General features: G+C 43.3%; 1 protein-coding gene and 1 long non-coding RNA gene across 3 annotated transcripts; one reads left to right on the forward strand and one right to left on the reverse strand.

Annotated features, from left to right (window-relative positions):
- Positions 1 to 180: 180 nt before the first annotated feature.
- On the reverse strand, positions 181 to 20567 carry col1a1b (collagen, type I, alpha 1b). Its single transcript, XM_010888666.5, has 49 exons — positions 20345 to 20567; positions 18609 to 18800; positions 17982 to 18004; positions 17600 to 17635; positions 16684 to 16779; positions 16447 to 16521; positions 16050 to 16094; positions 15880 to 15933; positions 15338 to 15391; positions 14994 to 15047; positions 14601 to 14654; positions 14420 to 14473; positions 14265 to 14309; positions 14094 to 14147; positions 13896 to 13940; positions 13450 to 13503; positions 12688 to 12786; positions 12514 to 12558; positions 12227 to 12325; positions 11912 to 11965; positions 11493 to 11600; positions 10176 to 10229; positions 9958 to 10056; positions 9731 to 9784; positions 9417 to 9515; positions 9218 to 9271; positions 9022 to 9075; positions 8743 to 8796; positions 8579 to 8632; positions 8380 to 8424; positions 8022 to 8120; positions 7620 to 7835; positions 7406 to 7459; positions 7186 to 7239; positions 6965 to 7072; positions 6704 to 6757; positions 6525 to 6578; positions 6236 to 6397; positions 5906 to 6013; positions 5043 to 5204; positions 4679 to 4786; positions 4377 to 4430; positions 4157 to 4264; positions 3463 to 3516; positions 3094 to 3201; positions 2424 to 2712; positions 2038 to 2228; positions 1654 to 1896; positions 181 to 1410 (listed from the first exon to the last, which is right to left on the reverse strand). Exons 1-49 carry the CDS (start codon positions 20424 to 20426, stop codon positions 1264 to 1266), a joined length of 4362 nt encoding a protein of 1453 aa, XP_010886968.4. The 5' UTR covers positions 20427 to 20567; the 3' UTR covers positions 181 to 1263.
- On the forward strand, positions 18738 to 25081 carry LOC117594507. 2 transcript variants are annotated; one of them, XR_004575760.1, is made up of 3 exons: positions 18738 to 18818; positions 23805 to 23835; positions 24065 to 25081. It is a non-coding gene; the product is annotated as an uncharacterized LOC117594507 (long non-coding RNA). The 2 variants fall into 2 exon arrangements; XR_004575759.1 differs by having other exon boundaries at positions 23805 to 23830.
- The last annotated feature ends 1257 nt before the right edge of the window (positions 25082 to 26338 follow it).

The raw sequence follows: 26338 nt of genomic DNA on the forward strand, positions 1-26338 counted from the left end.
AGGTTTTCAGTAACTCTTATGCGACTTTGTGATGGACTTGATAGACACTTGTTTGGGGAAGAACGCCTAAATATTTTATTGTTAATCAACTTCTCTCGCTGAATCGCCAGTTGAATTTGATTTGCGTATGGTGCATGTGAGATGAATGGAAAAAGGGAAGTTGACATGTGAAACATTGAGTAGACCACTTCACATGCTTTATTCAGCATCCAAATAATTAAAAACATCTTGATTTATTATACATGTACAACATCAGTACAGATTCTCTTTATTCAAAACCGTGGAAGTGTGTCTGCTTCTCCGATTTTTTTCTACTCTTCCCATCTTTTTTTTTTAGAAACTTCGCTAAAATGTTTTTTTTTAACAAACAAAACACAAACAAACAGACCAGGGGTTTTGTGGTACTTTAGTGGTGTAGTGATAGCAACAGTCAGAGGGGTGCGACATCAGGGAGTCAGGGAAATGAAATACAACCAAAAACAAAACCACTCGCTTAAGTCTACACCAGAAACCATCAGCATGATTTATCCACACAGTAAATTATATTTCAGAACTGTTAATAAACCAACACTTGACAAAGAAAACAAGCTATACATTGTATTGATTTTATAGCACCAAAGATCCAAAAGCAATTACTGGATGTTGCTAATATTTCTCCATCAAACACCAATAACTGGACCTTTTGAGTTGATATTATAGCACCTTTGACAGTTGATTCCAATGATAAACGCATGGAGTGTAAAATCTGCCCTAGGGATACTGAAACATTTTTGGTAACATGGACTTCTTTTCTGAGGTAGCCATTAAGGTATTAAAAATTAAGGTGAACTTTCAGATGTAAATTTAGAACAAGAAGACACTTCACTGTCATTTTTAAGATTTATTTAATACCATCCAATGGTACATAGCATTTGGTTTCTTTCATTGTCCTTCCGCAGTGGTATAAAAAAAGTCACCATGATCTCATTTTGTTTCTCCAGGGGGGATTTTACACTTTACAACTTTACATTATTTTCTTGCTGCAAGTTGAAATGAAATATTCTTTTTTTAAGTGTCCTTGATTGTTGTAGGTTTTGGTTGAAGTAGCAGTTCCAAAAAATATTTCTTCCGAATCAAAAACACGCAAATGACATCTTCAGCAGAGTAGTTTTAAGCTTGTGGACCAGTGGCAGCCGAATGAGTTTGTAGGTAATGAATAGAAAATAGAATTAGAGATGACTGCTAGAAAAAACAAACAATTTCATGTCCATAATTCTTTTGTTTTTATACGAAGCAGACGGGGCCCACTTCGACGCCAAACTCCTGATCAGGTGCACCAACGTCCATAGGAGCGATGTCAATGATGGGAAGGCGAGATGTTTTTGATGTCTTGTAGTCGATGACTGTCTTGCCCCATGTGCCACTATGTGACTGTGGTAAGAAGGAGAGAGGAGAGAAAATTAGGAAAATGTTGGATAACAAAGTTGCCTTTACAGCTGTCACTGGGTCACTTTATCTAGCTTTACTCCTATAATGTGAATTTCACACAATCTTGAACTCAAAATCCAGCCGACCGCCTTACGTGATAGCAGGTAAGCTAAACCAAAAAGAGAGGCATAAAGAGACATGGGATCAGTAGACAGGGGAGGAGAAGGGAAAAGTAGAGGATCTCACCGTGCAGCCATCCTCGCTGACGGTGTATGTGAAGCGGCTGTTGCCCTCTGCTTTGATCTCGATCTCGTTGGCTCCCTGGAGCAGCAGGGCCTTCTTCAGGTTGCCTGTGGCCTCGTCCATGTAGGCGATGCTGTTCTTGCAGTGGTACGTGACGTTCTGTGAAGCCTCGTTGGACATCAGGCGCATGAAGGTCAGCTGGATGTTGACATCCTCTGGGTTGGAGCCCTCGCTACCGTACTGGAACTGGAGAGGACCGGGTGAGGAGAGAGGACTGGGTTTTAGTATCATGAAGGCGGCTTTATAGTGAAGGCATCACACTAAACCTTGAGTCCAAATTGACAGGTGTCCATCTCTGAGCCCTGGTCGGTGCTGATTGGTTCTTACCTGGAAGCCATTGTCCATGGACTCTGAGAACCAGACGTGCTTCTTCTCCCTGATGTTCTTGCTGGTGTACCAGTTCTTCATGGGAATGGTGTCCTGGGATGGGTAGACGCAGGTCTCTCCAGTCTCCATGTTGCAGTAGACCTGGACAGCATCCAGAGGGGAGCCCTGGTTGGGATCCACCCAGTACTGGCCTGTGAGTTTAACACAGAACCATTTACAATTAGTAACAGAGAGAGAACTTTATTGTCTTCCCCATTGGTTTTGATTTAGACACTGCTGGCTTTGGATCTAATCAATTCTGCCGATCAACAAACCGATGATTGATCACCGCGTGCCTTATCCCTGACCAGTGGCCGCCTCAAGCCACCGTTGGCTCGGAAGCTTACCGCTCTTCCACTCGGGATGGCACATCCTGATGTCACGGCACATGCGGGCAGGGTTCTTCTGGGTTCCCTCTGGGCTACGGATGTTCTCGACCTTCTGGCTCAGGGTCTTCAGGGTGGTGTCCACCTCCATGTCACGGTCGTTCATCTTGTCAGGCTCGTCAGCGCGGTAGTTGTAGCTGCCTCCACGCAGGGGGTCCGGTCCCTTCTCCTGGTGGTAAATGGGTGCAATGTGGAAACCGCCGCCGGGTGGGCCAGGGGGTCCGGGGAGACCTGGAGAACCGGGAGCACCCTGGGTAGAAGAGAAAATGATAAAAGAGGAAGCTGTTATGTCTCCATCTAGGCTTGACATGTGCATCTACATGGAAAGTCTACGTGTGCATCTACATGGACAGTCTACATGTGCATCTACATGGACAGTCTACGTGTGCATCTACATGGACAGTCTACGTGTGCATCTACATGGACAGTCTACGTGTGCATCTACATGGACAGTCTACGTGTGCATCTACATGGACAGTCTACATGTGCATCTACATGGACAGTCTACATGTGCATCTACATGGACAGTCTACATGTGCATCTACATGGACAGTCTACATGTGCATCTACATGGACAGTCTACATGTGCATCTACATGGTCTATGCTGAGGGAAGGAGTGCAGACACTTACAGCGGGTCCCATCTCTCCGTTGCGACCACGGGGTCCTGGGGGTCCAATAGGTCCAGGCAGACCGTTCATGCCATCCTTACCGGTTGCGCCGCTAGGACCGTGGGGTCCCTATAGGACAGACACATAATAACAGGAAGTGTTTTTTCTCTTTCACTGATTCAGGGTTAATGTCACGTTACTGAATGTTCTATGCAGCACACAGGAAATCCCTGTGAAAGTGGATGTGTGCAGCAGCTATGAACCACCTCATCCAGCTGAAGAGTTTTAACAAGTGCATTAGTTTATGTGATAAATAGTACTGTGTGTATGTTATATGATCCGCCTGGATTCATGTTCTGTATGTGGTCCTGGAGGGGGAGTCATACTCACTCTGGGTCCAGAGGGTCCGTTAAGTCCAGCAGGTCCAGACTCACCAGGGGGGCCCTGAAACCAGAAACATCCCATTATTAAGCTCACATACCATCCCCTACATTAAAATGGCAATCCAGTTTTGTTAACACCTGATCTACCCTAAGGAAAGGCCCACCTCAATCAGTGGTTTAGGTATGTCATGACAGAACCTCTGGTGTTGCTTAGTGGGAAACTAAATCTGATGTTCTGCCCCTGGGCAAGGCATTTAATAACCCTAATTGTTTCAATTAAATTATTCTTTTAAAAACATGAAAATCTCTTTTTGGGATAATACAAATGATTTCATTGAAGTTATTACAATTATGTTTCGCCCCAGACACTGGTTTACTCATGTGACCTACATCTTCCAGTGTGTAATTGTATTGTTTTTGTTGTTAGGGAATAGCCTTGTCTGGATGCCAATTAGACTTGCACTGCTTGCATTTCATACACCCCTACCACCATATGTGTTCTTCCCTTCCCCTACCACTTTCTGGGATGTATTCTTGGGATGTCAATCAAAGCATGGACAACAGAACTTCAATGATCATGTTTAACTGATGCCTCAAATGAATAAAAACAACTTTCAAAATGCTGGTACCTAACCATAAAGAATAGTAGCGCTGTATGACATAGCAGGCCTCAGATTAGACAGCTCTAAGGGGGTACTCACAGGGAGTCCAGGAGCACCGGGCATGCCATTGAAACCCCTGTGTCCCTTGTGGCCTCTCTCGCCACTCTCTCCAGCCTCTCCCTTGTCTCCGCGTGCACCAGCAGGGCCCTGCAGAGAAAGGTCGACAGGTCAAAGGGGCACTCCGCACGGTCACTGGCGGTCGATATGGGACGTCCTTACAGTGCGTTAGGTTCAGGTGCGCGAATGATGAGGAACTTACAAGACCACCACGACCACCAGCAGGACCACTTGGGCCAGCGGGACCAGCAGGACCCTAAACACGCCGGAAACAGAAAGATTACTATTCACGTGTACATGAAACGATATTGGCAATGAATGAGACATGAATGGATTACGACTCAGTTCCCCGGTCAAAAAGACTGAAATTGATTCATTGCCAAGTAACACTGTCAGCAGTTTAACAAAAGTCCAAATCTCTCACAATGTTTTCAAAGGCCCGTGGGCCGAACGTTCCGAAGACGTGTTGTCCTTAATGAATAAGGAGCGATGAGGGGCACTTACAGTCTCTCCGCGGGCACCAGCCTTGCCAGAAGCACCAGCGGGACCGGGGGCACCGGGAGGTCCGGGAGCTCCAGGAGAACCAGCATGACCTTGCTCACCGCGGTCTCCCTGAAATGAACAGACACAGACGAGAAAAGAGCCGTGAGAGTAAATTCACCAAACATTGGCCGGACAAGGTGAGTTTTCTCCATGACATTGTGAAGCACTGTAAACGTCTTCAGAAGCTCTTATTAAACATGCAACCGGATCTTTCTGAGACCAGTACACTCTTCATATGCATTGGTCATTTTCTATCCTACAGAAAGGTTGTTTCTAACGGCACGTTTGTGAGAGAGAGGAGCGAGGGAGTTTGACAGGGGCCTACCTTGGGGCCGGGATGTCCATCGCGACCGGAAACACCATCATGACCAGGGGAACCTTCACGACCAGCCTCGCCATTAGCACCGGGCAGTCCAGGGGGTCCCATGGGGCCAGGGGATCCACGCTCACCAACTGGGCCGCTGGGTCCTTGCTTACCGGGCTCTCCCTGAGGTAGGACAAGGGGCAGGTCACAGGTCAAGGCTTTGGGAGTAAAGACAAACCTCAAAACACAAAACCTTGGTTATTAATTTGTATGTGAAAAACAGTAATGGTCATAAGAGTTGATAGAGGTTAGGGGTCAGGTAAATAGTAGTTAGCCAATGTTTTGGGTCAACTGTTGACAGACGTTAGGGGTCAGGTTAAATAGTAGTTAGCCAGTGTTTTGGGTCTACTGTTGATAGAGGTTAGGGGTCAGCTTCAATAGTAGTTAGCCAGTGTTTTGGGTCTAATGTTGATAGAGGTTAGGGGTCAGCTTAAATAGTAGTTAGCCAGTGTTTTGGGTCTACTGTTGATAAAGGTTAGGGGTCAGGTTAAATAGTAGTTAGCCAGTGTTTTGGATCTACTGTTGATAGAGATTAGGGTTCAGGTTAAATAGTAGTTAGTCAGTGTTTTGGGTCTACTGTTGATAGAGATTAGGGTTCAGGTTAAATAGTAGTTAGCCACTTTTTTGGATCTACTGTTGATATAGGTTAGGGGTCAAGTTAAATAGTACTTAGCCAGTGTTTTGGGTCTACTGTTGATAGAGGTTAGGGGTCAGGTTAAATAGTAGTTAGCCAGTGTTTTGGGTCTAATGTTGATAGAGGTTAGGGGTCAGGTTAAATAGTAGTTAGCCAGTGTTGTGGGTCTAATGTTTATGGCGACACTCACGGCAGGTCCAGGGGTTCCTGAGTTGCCACTGGGTCCCCTTCCTCCTGGTGCGCCCACAATACCACGCTGTCCTGCAATACCTCCGGGTCCAGGGAGTCCTGGGGCTCCCTGGGCAAGAGCACAGGCAGAGGAAAAGATGGCAGATCATTGACTGCAGCCGGCAGAACCAGAACAATCCATTTTATTTCTAAAAATATTTGTTTATAACATGCCGTAGAGATAACGTGTACATTTATTTGTATCTCCAGTTTTCTATTTAAACATTTAGTTGTAACACTATATGTTGTTTTCTGTTGTTTATATTGTTTATGTTTATTGCTTTGTACTCACCGCTGAGCCATCGTTACCCTTTGATCCAGTTGGTCCTGGGGGTCCGGGGGGTCCAGCTCCTCCAGGCTCACCGGGGCGACCAGCATGACCAGTCTCACCACGTCCACCCCTCTGTCCCTCTTTACCAGCAGGACCAGGAGGGCCTGGGGGTCCGGGAGCTCCCTGAAAACATTTAGGAGATGATGAGGGTTTGCTGTTGTGTTGAGATGACAGTAGGTGAGATAAAGATTTTTCAATAAAACTTTCTTGGCAATAAAAATTGCCAAGAAAAATGGCCAGGTGGACTTACACTGCCGCCAGGAGGGCCAACTCTTCCACTTGGTCCAGGCATACCAGAAGCACCCTGTAAACACACACACACACACGCACACATCAAATGACATACGTTAAAACTACGTGTTTTGTATATATTTCTGATCTGTTTAGACCAAACTGTAGTTGATCTGAGGAAGAGCGAGTGATTCTTACAGGGGGTCCAGCAGCACCACGGGCTCCTTTACTACCAGCACTACCGGCAGGGCCCTGGGAAGACAAACCGCCTGGGAGTCAGTACAGAACACACTGGATGACACAGCATGCTACCTCTAAGACCTGAACATTACCATTATTTAGGACGGCAGTACAGGCTACTTTAAAGCCCACAACGCTGTGGCTCAAACACAAGTATGAGTTTTGTTTTTTGGGGGGTACAGGGGTCAAAGCTTATGGGGCTGCTTCAGACAGCCGTACCTGAGGTCCAGGAGCGCCAACGGGTCCACCAGGTCCGGGAGCACCAGCATCACCCTTGGGGCCAGTGTTACCAGGCTCTCCCTTGTTGCCAGGCTGACCGTCAGCACCCTGAAGTGGGGAGAAGAGGACAGGATCGATCACACGTGGGTTATGGGATTACATCTGGAAATAAGATGGAATCCAGCTCCAGTGTTCTGGGACCGGGTGGTGAAGCTACTCACTGGGGGTCCAGCAAATCCAGCAGGTCCGGGGGCACCATGCTCACCACGCTCACCCTGGGGGATTATGGGTAGAAATAGAAAAGCTGTTTATTTTTTTCCTTCTGAATAGTGTTCCTTTGTAATTATTATTTGGTGTGATGAAGGAAAACGGTTTGCCCCTGTTGGTCATTGCACAGTCACGAAAAGGTGAGCTTGTAGCGTGTCACTGTAAGGTACTCACAGGGGAACCACGACCACCACTGGGACCAGGGGGGCCAGCGAGACCAGCCTCACCCTAAACACAGAGAGTAAATGCTTAGAAGATTAGGATATTGAATTACGCAACTTTCTTTCCCAGAAGATTTGCTAGATTACCCTGGCTACCTAATCGTTTTAAACGGTACAGTTCACTGAGTAAACCAGCTGCATGAATCCGAACAGCGTTTCTCTCTCACCTTCTCTCCGTGAGCACCGGTGGGTCCGGGGGATCCGATGGGTCCGGTTGGACCACGCATGCCGTCTTTTCCAGGGCCACCATCGGCTCCCTTAGGGCCACCATCACCTCTCTCTCCCTTGGCACCGGGGTTACCGCTGGAGCCACGCTCGCCGGGCATTCCCTGCATACCGGGGGCTCCAACACCACCGGAAGCACCAGGAATACCAGGCTCTCCCTGGACAGAGACGACACACAGACATTGAAACACACGGCGCCTTCTTTTTCATCCGGGAAAAAAAAAACCCATTTTGGGGCAGTGAAGAACAAAAGAATGAGCCGTGATACGGTGGTACGAGGCCCCAAGGCCCCTCTGTCCATCCATGCAGGTGTGAAAGCAGAAGGTCCTCCGGGGGTCTCTTACCCTAGCGCCGTCGTTACCAGGAGATCCATTGGCTCCACGAGGTCCGACTGGGCCTGCGGGTCCAATACCACCACGCTCACCGGGGAAACCTCTTTCACCCTGAGGGGAAGAAGACGAGAGGGTAAGAGAAGATGGGAAAGGAGGTGAACGGAGAAGACATTTACGAATAATATCGTTTGTACAGAGCCAATCCAGAGCTGGTGTTCTGCTAATGCGCTAACTCAGCAGTGGTTAAATAGTAAAGAGGACTCAATGAACACCCAGCCAATTGATTAATTAATGGCGGGTTATTTGAATGACACCAAATGTACAGTATGTATTAATGTGTGTGTGTGTGTGTGTGTGTGTGTGTACTTACTCTGGCTCCGTTGGGTCCGGGAGCACCAACCTCACCAGGGTTACCCTGCCGAGCAAAAAAAAAAACAGGATCAATCAGCCAGGCAGTCAGTCAGCCAATGACTCAACAGCATGTGTTTCTAGATTTTTTTAAAGCACCAGTTCTAACATAATACACCTTATTACAAAAAAGCATCCAGGGAAGAGTTGCTATTACTTACAGGCTCACCAGCCTTTCCTGGCTCTCCAGTAGCTCCTTGAGTACCAGGCAGACCCTATTGGAATGATAGGATAAGTAAGGTTGAGGTATTAGGTTGACACGTAGCATTATCAGTTGAAAAGGTAAATGACGAGTAACGATTGAAGAGGATCATGGGTAACCCACCTGGAATCCATTAGGGCCGGCGGGACCTCCCTCTCCTTTCTCTCCTTGAGCACCCTGGAAGACAGAGGAACTGCGTCAGTGCACAGTTTAAGTACAGTGTGTGGATGGATGAATACATACAAAAGTGCAATAATTGATTAAAATATGCTGTATACAAAATGTGTTGTGAGAACACACCATATTGAAGGAGACATCTGTAGATGTTCACTAAATGGCTAAATGTGCCATTCGAACAGTATTCCCATTGAGCATGTGAAAAGCTCATGTGTCTGTACTTACAGCAGGGCCTGAGGGTCCGGGAGCACCAACGTCACCATCTTTGCCAGGAGCGCCCTAGACAGAAACAAGATGGCATCTGTTACAACCCAAAGAAAACGCATGTCCTATAGTAAGAGGGCCCTATTAAGACTTAAGCTCATTAGAATCATTAATATATCGAATATATTTCAGGTCGCGGTAAAACAACTTTACTTACAACACCACCAACAGCACCAGCGTCACCTCTCTCTCCGGGCTTTCCATTGTCACCCTTTAGGGAAGAGACAACATTCACATTTACTGGAAATGGAATACATCACCTGTAGCCTTCATTTACGTTTGTTCAGCAGATAAAAACAACTTTTATTTATAGCATTATTTGTTTTGTTAATTTATTGTTTTTTTTGTCCACTTACAGCAGGTCCTTTGGGTCCGGGGAATCCCATCAGTCCGGGCTGACCTCTGGGTCCAGAAGAGCCTGGGGGTCCAGCACGACCATCGTTACCTGGGAGACCCTAGATGAGAGAAGGGTCTCACAGGTTATCAATCAGTTTGAAATGGTTTATTATCTTTGCATTTAGACCAAAGGACATTGGGTTTAAAATTAGTTAAATCGCATAAATAACATCCACTTGTTAATGACGTTTCTAATGCACAATAGTAAATACAAGGTGACTATATGCATATCGGACATAAACTTTTTCGGTGGCGGCAGATCAGTAGTACTTACAGCGGGGCCAACTTTCCCATCGGGGCCGGGGCTGCCTGGGCTACCAGTCATTCCCTAGAGCAGAACGGAGAAAAGAGTAGTCAGCACACAAAAGACTGGACATTCTGACTGCGAATACATGCTACAATGGCTACAAGGCTGCACAAAATAAATATATGATGTACAGTGAAGTTGAAGGGCACAGGGTGATTGGGAGAGAAATACTGAGAGAGATGTGGAAAGTTCACCTTGGATCCGGGCAAGCCAGGTTCTCCGGGACGACCGGGCTCACCAGTAGCACCTTGGGCTCCAGCTGGTCCATTAGCGCCGCGCTCACCAGGACCACCCTATTACACCCAGAGAAAGACAGTGGAGGTGTTATATTTTATCTTCTGTGCTGATATATACAGTATTTATTTGTATTATACGGTATATTCAGTATTATTGTTTGGAAACGTTGACTTACCTTTCCACCAGCAGCTCCATCAGAGCCAGGGAAACCTCGCATACCAGGCATACCCTGTTGAAACAGAACCATGACACAGTATTTAACACAGAATAATGGCCCGGTATAACATACAGGACTATGATACAGACACATCATGGAACAAAGCCAGGACTAACAGACACTGTTCTCTTGACTAATGACACTCACTGTCCCCTTGACTACCACACTATCCCCTTGACTACCAGACACTATCCCCTTGACTACCAGACACTATCCCCTTGACTACCAGACACTATCACCTTGACTACCAGATATTATCCCCTTGACTACCAGATATTATCCCCTTGACTACCAGATATTATCCCCTTGACTACCAGACACCACCCCCTTGACTACCAGACACCATCCCCTTGACTACCAGACACCATCCCCTTGACTACCAGACACCATCCCCTTGACTACCAGACACCATCCCATTGACTATCAGACACTATCCACTTGACTACCAAACACTGTCCCCTTAACTACCAGACAATGTCGCCATGACTACCAGACACTGTCCCCTGGGAATTTAACCTAGCTTAATTTCATTAACATTAGCAGGTTTGAAGCCACTTTTGCTGTTTGTTTGTGTTGCTGTTTTTTACAATGTGTATTTTAATTTATTAACTAACAGCAGTGGATCCAATAATAACAATATATATTGCTATATATTCTGTGTAGCAACAAACAGGTACTGTTACAATATTTTGAAAGAATGGTTGTTGGTTGTCAGTTAATGTATAATATTTCTCTTGTTTATATGTTTGCCTGGCTGGAGAAGGGGGAAAGACGGAAATTAGGTGTTTAATCTAGTACAACTCAGCTTTTCTCAATTGTACTGAGAATGTTTAGTTGTACATTGTCCCGGTTCAAATAAATATATCACTATCACATTATTATAGAGTATATTACATGCATTCAAATGTTTCTTTATTGGGACAATTTCTTTTGTACCATGTTTGTCCCAATTTATACACATTTAAATGTCTTATATTTCAGTGATAATAAAATACATATACTGTGTACATTGAATTGAATGTATTTCCTTGGGTGTCATCAAAATAACAAGTACTTTGTAATGTATATGTTTTCCACCTGGGATATACAGGTGGTTTATGTTGGTTTAAGTAGTTTAGACTGGGGACTGAAGCTCTCATCAAAATGGTTATTTAATGTACTCGTATGGATATGACCACATGGATCACTCACTGTAGGCACAGTACTTCTGAAAAGGGGGACGTCAGGGACAAGCTATCTGATGTGGCCTGAGGGACTGAGGGAAGGGTAACTTACGCGCTCTCCAGGGGGTCCAACAACACCAGCTCCGCCGGGCTCACCACGAGCACCTCTCTTACCCTCCTCACCAGAGGGGCCAGGGAGTCCAGCTGGACCAGTGGAACCCTGGGTGGAACCAAAGGAGGAGGGACCGAGGGGTTAGCAACTCATCTGTCTAACAACACCGTCATTAGCAACAGGTTTTTTAGACTGAGGTCAGGTTTTCCCAGACACAGATTAAGCACGGTCCTGGATGAAAAAAAGCTATGACAGTGGAGATTATCCAGTGAACATGTTTTTTGTTCCACAACCAGTCCGACTTGAAATGTATCCAGGAAACCATCCAGAAATGTTTCCAGACATGCTAGGCTACTGATATAATACAGCAGCTAAGTGTTTTTTCATAGTTGATATAAAATAGTACATAGCAAACTCACAGGCTCTCCCTTCACGCCGGGCTCTCCCTTAGGGCCTTGGGGACCGTGATCACCCTAATGAGGAGAAATATGCAGACCAATCAAATTAGGCAACCCTCACCACCACTTCCTGTTCAAAATCACATTTTCTAAAACATTTATAAGCTGTTATTGTACCCTGAAAACAAATCCTTCAAATCCTAATGATCTGTCTAACTCTGTGTTGTCACCAAGAACATTTAGCAAGAAGCTGACCCGTAGAAATGGACTGAAAATGTATACAGTACAATAACGGTGAACAATTTCTAAAATATTGATCATAGGTGTGCTACTCACATGGTGACCCTTGGGGCCGGGGGCACCTCCAGGACCGGGGGGTCCAGCAGGGCCGCGGGTTCCTGGGAAACCAGGAGCACCAGAGATACCAGCAGCACCCTGTGGGTATCATCACAAGGACACAAATCAAACATGGCTACTGAACCGAAACCAGTATGAAGGTACAAGGTTTGAAGTGGCATGAAAGTGTCTGTGTGTGTCTATCCATTAGAACATAATGATGATCTAATGATTTACAAAGTCATCTGATCAGTTTGATCCAGTAAATCTACAGTGACTCAACTTACAGGTGCACCCTTGCCTCCTGGCTGACCATCACTGCCGGGGGCGCCCTTTGGTGAGAGGGAAAGACAGAGCATGTGGCATTATGTTACTGTACTCTTCAAGGGTCAAACATAACAGTGCACCATTAGAGCAACCCACAGAAGCATATGGGCAAACATAAACATGACATCACTCACAGCAGGTCCAGTAGCACCAGCGGGTCCGGGGTTACCGGGCTCTCCACGAGATCCTTGGGGTCCGTCTGATCCACGGCCGCCCTGAGGACCAGTCTCTCCCTGTGAGGGGGCAACAGAAAAGGATTTAGGATGGCATGTGTGTGTGTGTGTGTGTGTGACTGTGTTTGCTTATATATATATGTGTGTGTGTGTGTGTGGTTGGAGTTTTATTCATCTAATACATCACATACATCATTCATCAACATACATTTGTTTTCAAGTAACTTTGTAACAAACTGATGCTCTCCTGTTTAAAGTTCCACTGCTTAAAAAAGCAGTGTCATTATGCCATCTAGTGGTTGTTGCCGATATGATCTGGCCATGGTTTAAGTAGGTCTGATTCTGTATGTAAGTTTGCACTTTCACTTCCTTTCACTTATTTGCAGTCTAATTCTTTTAAAGTAGCAATCAATAGTGAAAACAACAACAAAGCCCATTTCCAGCCGTTGTTTCAGCTAAATTGGTGATGATAGAGAAATTGAATCATTCTCAAATTCATTGAACAAGCTGGTGGATGCAAGGACGGACCATTCAGGATTTCAAAACTATACTATCATTCAATATATCATTTTGTGTTTAAGGACAACTGTAAAAAAGTTTCAAGATTCATGATATATCCAAGATGTATGGGAGGACTGCAGGAATACACTCTAAAGATGAAGTGGGATCTAACAACCAGGGAAAAGCAAGTGAATGAGCTTTTTACTGGTGGATATGACCTACCTTAGCTCCAGCACCTCCAGGGAATCCGGGGGGACCAGCAGGGCCGGTGGGTCCCTAAAAAGATATGGAGCAAATATGGTTCAATTAATTTAGCCAGTCCCAATACATGGCACTAAGTGGCATACCCAGAATTGCATTGACAGGTAGGTTACTGAACATTATAAATTGCTGAATCGAACACTGAATGCTGATTGGCTAAAACCCATGGTATGAGACCCTATACCACGGGTGTGACAAACAAATTATGTTTTGCTGTTTTTATTGTTTTGAAAACTGGTTAATGATAATAGTAGGTCAACCCAGGGTTTTGTGGTATATTGGCGACATACGACACAGCTAAGGGCTATATCCACAACACCCTGAGTGGTGCATAAGAACAGACCTGAGCGGTCGTATATCAGCCATTTATCACGCCCCCTTCTGCCCTAAACAATGATGCAACTTACAGCAGATCCAGCAGGGCCAGAGTTACCATCATTACCACGAGCACCCTAGAGGAGGACAGAGGAAAATACCATAAATACAATGTGTTTACAAGGAACCTAAACACACCGGCCATCCGCTATACCGGCTTGGCTTTAGGCCGTGAAATTAGTCCAATTAATCGATCGATCAAATGAAGAGTGAAGGCACTCTGTACTTACAGAGGGGCCAGGGGGTCCGGGACGGCCTCTCTCACCGGGAAGACCACGAGCACCCTGGGAGGAAGAAACGGGTGGGAGCGGTATAGTGAGATCGGTAACCACCACGACAGGGGCGGCAGATTTCAGTGAGCCGTAATGTTTTGGCCGTAGTTACGGTAGAACCAAACTTACCATGGAACCGGGGCTACCGTTGGAACCGGGGGCACCAGCTTCTCCCTGAGGTCAGAGGGGAAAGGTGAAACGGAGGAACAGGTGAGCTTTCCGGACCGGGAAACAGGTAACAACAGAATCGCACGGTGAAAGATACTGTTAGATTGACCTCTGACCTTAGGGCCGGCTGGACCCGAATCTCCCTTAGCTCCGTCCAGACCGTTGAAACCCTGAGCAGGAAATGAAAGAGCATGTATTAGAGCATTGACTGTCACTCCAGACAGGAGTGTATGCATTTAGGACACCTACTGTGTCATGGCTGTCATGTCACCCTGTCACCCCCTCTTTATTACTCACTCTGTGTCCCTTGATCCCAGGAAGTCCAGGGGTTCCGGGGGTACCACGAGCTCCCTGTGGAGAAGGGCAAGGAATTTAATGGACTTATCTTCATAAGAGACATAAACCAAGATTCGTCCTCATCCTTTGTGTATGCTTTTTTAGAGCTGAAATGAACCATTTCCCTATTTGCTTAATTAATTTGCTAATTAATTAATCTACTCGTTCTTATTCAACATTCAACCACAACTTATTAAGTTACTTTGATAGGTCTTTTACTGTTGATGGCCTCCTGTAATGACATCCTAATCCTTATATGGTACACAATACAGGGCAAACCGCAATATAAAAGGTGGCTGATTGGACTGATTGGACAATCTGACCCATGACCTCTTTGGTTAGATGCCAACTAACCTGAGGGCCAGCGGAGCCACGCTCACCAGGGCGACCAGATCTGCCAGCCTCACCCTGAAAAGGAGATGGGTTCATTAAGCAAAAATGGCACCCCAGGGTCATTTTGAGACACAGATAGAGGTCATCCATTTACGACATACAAATGACCTATTTGTCTGTCAGATACACAGTCACCGTTAATAGCATTAAAACATGAGGATATAGTGAAAGGAAATCTGCGATACGCTGCAAAAAGGTAAAGCTACAGGAACTCCATGCTGAGTTATGTGTTTACCAAAGAAAATTATTTTGTAGCCACAAGAAAAAGAAAAGAAATGTTGAGATTATGCAAAAACGTAACTTACATTATCTCCGTTCTTGCCAGGGGGGCCCATTGAACCACGGGGACCCATGGGGCCCTGAAAGAAACACAAAAAGTCAAATCACATGGATTTGTCACACGCACAGGAAAGACCAACTATTTAAACAAAGTGGGACTGCCTTTAAGCCTGTGTAAACACATTAATAGTGTACAAGATACAAGGGAATTGCTTCATTGCAAGTTATCGCTTCCCTCTCAATAATGTGACTATTGTAAGTACAGAATAGAAACATGGTAATGCAAATGCAGAAATATAACTGCATATAAATGTAATAATGTACTGTGATGAATGTGTGTTTGTCTGTCTGTGTTAGGTTAAATGTTATGGGGGTTTAAGATTGGGTTAAATGTTATGGGGGTTTAAGATTGGGTTAAGTGTTATGGTTAGGGTTTAGGTAAATGTGTGTGTGTGTGTGTGTGTGTGTGTGTTTGTGGGGTTAGGTATGAACAAGGTGGGATGCCTTCAGAATGTGAGCCGGTCTGTCAGTTGAAATTGACATGGACCTGTCACTTTTGTGTACTCACAGCAGCGCCGGGCTCACCAGGCTCACCAGCAGGGCCGGGGTGACCAGAGGGCCCCTGATGGGGGACAGGAACACACATTAATCTCATGCAATCAGACATTCAGAAAACAAATAATTCAAAATTAATTTCCAGAGTCCGATTTAATGTGTTTATGGTGACGCGATACTTACAGAGTTGCCTGGTGGGCCGGGAAGACCACGTGGACCCATTGGGCCCTGTTGGAAAACACAACAACCAATTAACTCATTAGTTCATACTACTCAATCAATTAACTCATTAGTTCATACTACTCAATCAATAAACGAATTAGTTCATACTACTTAACCAATTAATTCATTAGTTCATATTACTTAATAGTCACTCATTGACATAGAAGGAATCTGAGGGGAAATTGTAATGTAAATGATAAAAGACAGCTGATGCTCTTCTTCAAAAGAATGTCATACTTTTGAAGGCCAACTTCTGATTTACGGGTCAGGTTATTCGGTTGTGTAACTCTGATGACAGTTTTTATGGCGGTTTGGTAATAGACCTTTCTGAAGAGCGCGTGTATTGCAGCAGTCATACCATTGGTCCAATAATGGATCCGCCGCCGCCGCCGGATTTCTCGTCATAACCATGATGCATCTGAGGAGAGAAGTTCTGCAGGAATGGAAAGAAAAGATTAGCTGGCCTTTTCTCTCAGGTAGACTAAGAGGCATGGATATAGACAACTGCTCAGTAGCAGTAACGCAGACTAGTAGTAACTGGTAAATAACCACATTAAATAGCAGGCAGATTTAATTGTTCATGGTGCAAACTTACTCCGCCACCAAGGCCAGGTGGTCCAGGGGGGCCTTGGGGCCCGGGAAGTCCAGGCTGGCCGTCCAGGCCATCATTACCGGGAACACCTGGGGGACCCTGTAGAGATGGACAGACAGACTATTAATCACTGTCAGAAATAGAGATGGACAGACAGATTGACTGCTACCTATTACTGTAGACAGAGAGGTGGACAGGCAAATAGACAGTAACAGCTCAGCCTTGAAATACCCAAGGCTGGGTTAGTTCAGGTATTAGTTAAAGCTCTGTTTGTAGAACTAGAACTATTTACATTAGCACAGACCTGGTATTATGAAGTGGTGATTGAAGAAGTATAGGGGTCCATGCTGTGAACAGCAGTTACTAAGATGTATCGTTTTACATCTTGGTAAAACTATACATGTTTATATGTCATGCAAAGATCAAAGTTCAACCAAAGGTCATCAACTTAGTTCACAGGGTTGAATATGTCATTGGAAACTAATGTTAACCTTCACATTTAACAATAGGTCCAAGTGAAATAGTTCTGTATGAACTGCTTTCTTTGTCCTACAGTTGTGTTCCATAGATGTGTAAACAGATCTCAAAAGTCACATGCATTGGCAAGTAAATACAGTTGATTCGGGGAGCTGAGATATTCTGTGCTGAACAGAAACAGAAAATAAATCAAAGCTTGTGCTAAAGCCTGACCCTAGCACCTCCTAGTAAATAGAGTAAAATGCCTCTATTTACAATCCTATACATTTCAAATCCCAGCCGACTATTGAAGCAGCACCTCTTAGAAGCTGTGATTCTTGAAAAGTTACACTAACCCACCAAACCTAGATGTCTTTTTTAAGTATTACAACCGTAGAAATGTATGTTAATATGTATACATATTAATTCTAGGGTAAGGGTTAAAATAAACCATTTAACTTACAGGATCTCCCTTAGGGCCTAGATCTCCTGGTGGTCCCTGTGGGAAAAGGAAAAGAGAATCAGGTGCACTGCCTTTCGTCTGTCACTGCAGTTCAATAAGAGAGCTGTAAACTAACTATCAGCCGAGCTACAACCTTCTGCAGGCCCTACAAATGTGCAGTAGGCCTAACTAAGACACTGAACCTTTTGTGGAAGGTCAAATGTCAGGCATACATCCTTATCAACAGGCATCCCAGTTTGAAATAATCTAAATAAATAGCATATACATATAAATACATATAAACGGACTCCTGTAGGTAGGCCACAGACACATCATTAACCAATAACATGAATACAGTCATGCATTAAAAACAATCCCTGAAGAATAGAAGGGGAATAAATACCACTGGAGTCTGTTCCTCGTTATCTATGAAATTAAAAGAGAAAGACGTAATGTTATTAATACTGATGATGATGAATTCATATTTAATGTGTACAAAACCTTACTAATCCTTATCAATGTGTAAACTCAAATAAACTGATATCAAACAAGAAATCAAACAAAACCTTGTCCTGCAAAACAATTAAAATGACTTGCAATGAGCAATAATGTACTGTGCTATGTTGATTGAAAATGGTGGCGGGTTCGAAATTATAATACAACACAGGCATATTACGAAAAATAGGTAGGCCTGTGAGGAGACAGCTTAATGTGAATTTACAGCTACTGTGCACATCCATTTCTTCAACACAGAACTTAGTTAATCCATTGATAAACAAGGTGGGCAGAAAGAAAATCAACTGTAATATCCAGGGCAATTATTTTCTGCTCATCCTCAATAGGGTATCCACAGTCCATTCTAAGTAACTGCCAGCCCTGTATGGGCTGTGAAAGGCCTGCTCAGCTTTTTTGTGTTTGTCCCCTTCTGTCTACAATTGGAATCGTTGAAGCCGACTGGTGCCACTTGGGGGCGCCGGAACACTATCAAAAAGCACAGGTGTATGAGATGAGATCATCAAAGTAAGGCTACCGGTCTCGGGGCAGATGGGACAGCATTCGCCATCGGGGATGATAGGGTCTGCGCAGTCGGTTGTGTCTTCACAAATCACTTCATCGCACATAACGGTTCCGCTGTCACAGACGCAGATCTGGCAGGGTTCTGGTTTCCATACATCCTTGTCGTTGTATTGTTGGCCGTCCAACGAGCAGCTGCCGAAACCGCCTACAAAGGAGACCCAAGGTAAGTCACATGTAGCCTAAGTAAATTCACCTATCAGAAGAGTAGGGAGCCTACTGTTTAACGCCTAAATGGAAATAATTCAAATAAAATAAACAGCTAAGACCAGACAGTGAAACGCGTTGCATAATTAAGGGTGCATACCGAACGCTGATCTCGATTGACATAGAGCTAAAATGAACATGTCATGGGCCTACAGACCTCACAGAATCCCTAACCCTCAAGTCTCAATAAAAGAATAATGTATACATGAATTAGAGCCTATTTATATAATTATTTACAGATTGTCTCTAGAGACTGTTTTTCTCCCTTTAAATAAAGGGTTAAAAGTCCTCACGTGACTGAACTGGATGCCCTGTTGGGTTGTTCTAACCATTGCGGTAGGCGTCGACAAGCGTTGGACAAATGACAGAATGTCTAATGGGGAAAAAAAACCTATGCATACATTAACGTGTCCGAACGCAATTAAATATATCGTTGCGTATGTAATTTAGGAATTACAAAGGCGGATGTCTAAATATTAAACAAGAATGGAATATGGTTTAGGCCACCCTATGCTTAAATAGAGCCAACGTGCCTAAAAATAGAGCCAATAGAGCCTACTACAGCAGGCTTAGGCTATGTAGCCAAGCCAAGGCCTTGCCACTTTTAGGACTCAAGTGGGTGGAGTCGCCCTAGGTTTGTCTTGCTATTGATGAGGCCTGTATTTCCGTATCTGCCACAGAGGGGCGCTCCAAGCCCGTACGGTAAGATTCTGATAAACCCAGGCACACGCCCCTCAATCAGAAATATTGATGTCTAGACATTTCCACTGAAGACGTAATACCGCAACTATTTTTATTATCGAAACTCTTTTTATACATTTTTGTCTAAACCAACAATAGAAACGTCTTATTGCATATGCTATACTATATACTATAGGCTACAAACGTGTATATATATAGCCTACTATAGGTTAATTGGGAAAGGCTTGGCTTAACTATTATCTGTAGTTCTAGGAGCTTGTTTCAGTCCAGGTAAAATTTGATGTGGCATTGTACATAATATAATTCCTTAATTTGTGTGATAGACCTCAGCTGCGAATAAACTTTAAAAAAATACAATAATTTCTTATTGGTGGTTTTATTTAAAGATAAAAATGTTTTGTATATTTGTAGTTTTCAATTCCATCTGAACATCATGTCATAATCGCACACCCAGGCTCTGCAGCTACAATTCCCTCAGCCGGAGGATATGGAATAGCGCGTGAATAGGGCAGGGGCGCACAAAACATGTGTCTGCACGCCAGGGAACGCTCAGGCATAAAATCAGAAAAAGGTAAAATCCTTGTTCAATGCATCGAGTTTCGGAGCTCAAAAACAATGGTATAACCTCTGATGATGTTTGCTGACAATTTAACGTCAGGTGCCCCAGGTATCATTTGCAACATCCCAAACATAATAGAAATGTGCGCAGTATCCTTTTACGCGCTATCCATTGTTCCTGCAAACGTCCATGGGTCCCATAATCTCATATAAAGTAATACTTACTATCGTCCTCTCCTTGACCTCTCGCCAAAAGCACTGTTGCGCTCAGCAACAGCGCTAACCGAATATCCACAAAGCTGAACATGTCTAAATATTAGACATGTAGACTCTTTGAGGCAAGGGGAATCCTGGGTTTACTCCTCAGACTCCAACCATAAAAAGTAGGGTCCGGTTCTTTGTTACTCCAATCCAGACCCTGACAGAACCTCCCTACTGCCTAAACAAAAACTGGGCTTTTATATGCCAAACTTTTGGGGAGGTCCTGGGCGCAGAAGATAACTTTTACATGTTCAAGTGAAAGGAGTCCCTCCTTCACAATTCTAAAAGGGAGGGTGTGGGGAGCGTTTTAAAACATATCAAACAAGTTCACATTTTGGTTAAAACGTGGCTATTCGAACACCGGTGCGCTGTTCTGCGTTTCGAAAGGGATGACATCGTCAAGGCATATCTGACTACATGGATGTTCTTTACTTATTCCAACGAACCGTTTTCGTTAATATTTAAAAACTTGACAGTAGACTATTCCCCTATGGCAACGTGTCAAGGACGTTCCATCATTTTTTATCAATATCTTTTATCCAAAATGTTTCTCATTGCCAAAACAAAAGGCAGTTTATCGGATAAATGCAATCAAGTGCTGTATCTTTTGAATGTTTTTGTAGATAACTTACTTTTATTTTATGTGGAATAACAGTTTGAATTGTGAAACTTTAACATTTTATTTTATGATGAGGTTTTTCAGCACTGTGTGAAATGCAAGCATCATAATAATTATCTGATTTCGACAGATCATGGAAACTAGCCTACTTCCGAAATCAAGCACTAATTAATAACACAGACGTTTTTTATGCACGTTTAGGGAATCCTTCATGTTTCTGAATTCAGTGGTCTTGTGAAAAGAGAATTTCTGATATTATTGCCTTGGGGAAGCTTGAGATAATGATCTTTTAACATTTATTTAGTGATTCTAGTATTTACTATTAAATTAAACATTAAATTAAAAAAATCTCCCAAGTGTGTATCCAACATTATTTCACTATTCATGGTCGACTCGGAATTGACAAAGAAATTTGAATGGTATACAATCATGTACAGCAATCACTGTAATTACATGACATGCATAATGCAGCTTCTCCAAGTCATGGCCACTCCCATGTGTACAGTGATGTTAGAGAAGAAAGAGAGAAGAAAATGTGGCAGTATCACTGCACACTCAGTGAGAGGACACGTTGCAGCTTCTATACCCGTGGCCTCATCTGACCTCCTCGCTTCCTTCTCCCATTTGTCTTAGTTGTATGCAGAGGCGTTGCTAGGATCACAATACATTCGGGGCTCAGCCCCCCCCACAGAAAGTACAGGGTTCTGAATGTACATGCTATAAGAAAAATGTTAAGCGCATGCTAGTGGCCAATACGCAAACATTATTATAATGTGCGATCGGAATTATAGATGAATAGATCAGGGGCTTTTTTATTTATATTTTTGGTCTATTTGAGATCCGGGGCTATTGATAAAAGAAACGGGGCTATAGCCCCAGACACCCAGGCCCAACAACGCCGCTGGTTGTATGTACGCTACTGTTCAAAGGTTTAGGGTCACTTAGAAATGTCCTTGTATTTGAAAGAAAATACAAAAATTTTGGTCCATTAAAATAACATCAGATTGATCATACAGTGTAGACATTGTTAATGTTGTGAATGACTTGTAGCTGGAAATGGCAGATTTTTTATGGAATATCTACATAGGTATACAGAGGCCAATTATCAGTAACCGCCAGTGCAAACGAAAAAGCCATATCTCAGGATAGCCCATAAAAAGAAAAGATAAAGTTTGGAAAAAAGGGTTATGGACAGACAAATCTAAGTTTGAGATTGCATCACAAAGAAGAACATTTGTCAGACCCAGACCAAATGAAAAGATGCTGGGGGAGTGCTTGGTGCCATCTGTCAAGCATGGAGGTGATGTGATGGTCTGGGGGTGCTTTGGGTGTGGTGAAGTGGGAGATTTTTTTTCAGGGCAAAAGGGATCTTAAAGAACTCCATTTTGCAGCACCCTGGGGATGGCGCTTGATTTGAGCAAAATTATCCAAAGCAGGATTCTTTGACAAAAGCAAAGTTTGAAGGACACAATTATTAGAACATTTCTAAGTTACCTCAAACCTTTGGACGGTAGTGTATGTCAATAAGTTACTCGAGAATCATGTCTTTGACTTTCTGACTACGGTGAATGAATGAAATAGTCCAGAAATATTGTTTTCTTTAAAACAATGGGTGTGCTGGACATCACAGTTAACTGCTAGATTTTGGGTAGTCTTTCTGTTCATAAAAGCCTATAAGCTGGATGTCCTACATTTCTGAGGGTGGGCTGGTAATGTCTATTATTCTCCAAAGTTCCAGCTCCCTGATTAGTCCATGTGCTATGTGTTTTACTCTTCACAGATGTTTATTTTTTTACTGTGCCGTTAAAAACCCAATGAAAGCTGATAAGGGGGGCTGCCTCATATAGTAACTTAGGAGATGGGCACCTGTTGTTTATCAAATTTTTAACATATACAGATGTTAGGCTATGATTTTCCTTTTTGTGTGCGTTTGACTCTCATGTCAAACCTGAACATCCTTGCTATTACTGCAAGCTTGTAGTGCGTATATTTGGTCTCGGCCATGCCCCCAGGCCGTACTGAAATGTATCAACCCTTATTTTTAAAAACTATTTATTTATTTAAACTATTCCAAATATGTGTGCCCATTCAGAATGTATGATTCTCTGTCAGACAACCATAAAAAAAATGCAGACACAATCTCTCTCTTTCTTGCCAGCCAGTCCATAATGTTTGTGTCTCGCCTTCAAACCTCTGTAATTACACATGCACTGTGGAAATAGGGATATCTGGTTACGGCACCACCGCTGTTGCTATCTCTGAGGTGTAATCAGACTTATTAGTATAATAGTGTGAACAAAAATAAATTATGTAATGGTTTTAGGCACTATAAACCACCATAACCATGAACCAGTAAAAATCTGTTGAAGTGATAGGGACATGTGAACCTAATTATTTTTGTTATTGTGCCCAAGTGCCTGAATCTTAGTGCAAATTTGATATGTACCTCAGGTTCTTATTGTGGTTGTTGCATATTGACTGTGTCCGTGAGTTCAACAGAAAGTTGGTGCAAATTGGCTCACCAGTTTCCTGGTTGAGCTTGTAGTTCGATAAGAAGCAGAACTGCTGGACAGGAAGTGCTTTGGAAGAGGCATGTCTCAGTGTTCAATTTTCCTGAGACATGGCCGTAATCACAAATTGCATACCAATGGTGGAGACATTTTGTGTTTGAGCTAGTCAGGTAATTTTGGTCAATGCCCTCTTATTTCTGAAGGTTTTTTAGAATTGACTAAAGTTAAGTGAAGATTGTGACTGTTTGAAGAACTGAACCATGGATTACAATTTCTCCTGTCCCATTTCTTTCAGGTGGAGGAGTCATTCAACATAATGCTGTAAAGTACTTACCCACTCTTTTAAAATTAAACTCTTAATGCATAATTAATTTCGAATTGTCTGTTCTTGCTGTTTTATTTGGTCTGGAGTGTTCATAGTTGTTAAAGACACTAAGATACTACTGTTGTAGTGAAACGAGGAGGAAGTCTGCTGGGGAAACTTTTAAGCAAAACTTGTGATTTTGGTTTTTTGTTGGAATGAATTGACAGTAATCTATATTTCTGCGGTCACAGTGTCAAGATTCAGACTGGTGGTTGGTGGCAGAATGTGGAAACGGACTGGACCAGAGATTCAACAGTCCTTTATGGCCTGCTCGGACAACCTTTTTCTCACAAGTGCTGCTAAAAACAAACTGCTAGCACAATTAAAAATTACAACATTTATCTGCATAAAAAATAAATAGAACAGGATTCCTTTTCTTATATATTTTATTAAACAAAATGTTTTTCCGATAGAAACTACTTCCTTATGGATCCATCAGTGCTACTTCTTGTTGGAGTTTTTGTTTGTAGGCAGGAAGCAGGAGAATAAAGTTTTGGTCTGATTTGCCTTAGGGAGGGTGGGGGAGGGTCTGATTTACCTTAGGGAGGGAGGGGGAACAGCCTTGTATACATCGTTGTGAGTGAAAGTAAAAGTAATCCAGAGTTTTTTTTTCACCTCCAGATGCGCATATTACATGTTGGTTAAGATGCACTTAAACAGATTACAGTTTCCCTGCATTAAAGTCACCGGCCATGAGTAACACCTCTGAGTGTCCATTTTCTAGTGTGTACTTATGGATCTATACAGCTCCGTGAGTGCAGGCTTAGGGCCAGCATTGGTTTGTGGTGAGATGTTATTGTGAATGTAGGATGCCCAGGAAATGATGGGTTGATATGTCCACTTTGATCTGTTAACATTTAAAATGATATTCGGGTGATGTATGAATTGCCTGCTGTTTGTAAAAAATAGACGTGTGTGTAAAGAGAGACATTTTATGGAAATGTGAAGATTACTGAAGACACTGCCTCACTTGACAACATGTCTGCAAAAGCATTGCGGCCCCTAGCTTCTCCAGTTAATTGTTTCAGTTCATGTAAATAAACCAAATTAAGGGTAATTCCTCAACAAAATAAGCTCAGATTTTCAAATGTTTTTTTATCTGTAATGTCAAACCTTATCTCCACCCTGAAGAAAAGAATCACAGAGCATTCCTCTCCAAGCCTCTGAGCTACACTGTTGCAAGCAGCAATAAAGCATCTTGCTCTGTCCACGTGTTTCTACTTGTAAGTTGGATCTTCTGCTAGATTTGTTCCAACTGTTTCTAATGTCAAAATAGGCATATTGTTAATACTATCAAACATCTTAAAGTCAGCGTTTAGAGGTTTCATTACAGATAGCCTACAGCTAGAGGAAAGGAAGATTCCCTAGATTAATAATGACAAACTAACTTTTTTTTTTAGATACACTGCAACTTGCCACAAGCCAAGATATTCTAGAATCACTGAAGATAGTTTTCCAAGCCACCCTAAAGAGATGTGGTCTGTGTAAACAGATAAATATAACATCCTACAGAGTAGGAAGAAGTGCATGTGTTCTTGATGCACTCCTTTGTTTCTCTGTCTCAATGCCTTCAGCGACCACTGTCTGTCTCTCCCTCTTTTTCCCTTCCTAGCTACCTCTCACTTCTACCTAGCATTTCCTTTTCCTTTCTTGGAGCATCAATCTCTTTCTCTGTCTCTCTTGTTCTTTCGCTCCTTTTCTTTCTCTATTACCTGAAATCTCTTCCCCTCCCTCTCTCATACCTCTCTCTCTATTTCTGTTTCTTGCTCGCTCTCTCTCTCTCTACTCCTCTCTGTCACACTGTTTTACCACAAGCACAGATAGAAATAGAAGGCTCCCTGCTATAGATACTGTTCAAATCCGTCTAATATTATCAGGGGGGACGTACCTGTAGCATTTAGGAAAAGTCAATTACATGAATTATAAGGTGGCTGCTCCTCACCTTACTCAGCCCACCTCACTAAACCTGGGCCTGTCTTTGTTGTAAGTGGAGTCCCTGTGAACCATAATCATGCAATGCCTTGGCGTTCCCAGTTTTCTGGCTGGGAATAGTACTAGGAGAGATTCAAACTTGTCTCCACAATAGTCATTCCCATCCAGTGTAGTGTCTTTTTTTCACTATGGCTGAGAATGGAATGTTGGAAGAGGATTGTGTCATATCGTACATGGAGTGGACCTCTGAACTGACGTGGATCTTCGTTGGGGTTCTGGTGTTTTAGGAGTATTGTATTTTTTAAGGAGTTTCACTATATAGGGAGTTACATTTGTGAATGATTTGGCTTTTTATTTATTTCATTATTTCTGTTGAGAGACTATGTCAACACTGATTAGCCACCAATACGTCTGTAATATATACTACCTCAGCATCAGACCACCTGGGAAGGAGTGAGTAGTCCCAACCATACACCTATGGTCTTTGTCTATCATAAACCATCAAGATAACACTTCGACACAACCCTCATTTC

The sequence above is a fragment of the Esox lucius genome, chromosome 5, assembly GCF_011004845.1.
Source record: "Esox lucius isolate fEsoLuc1 chromosome 5, fEsoLuc1.pri, whole genome shotgun sequence".
Classification (NCBI taxonomy): Eukaryota; Metazoa; Chordata; class Actinopteri; order Esociformes; family Esocidae; genus Esox; species Esox lucius.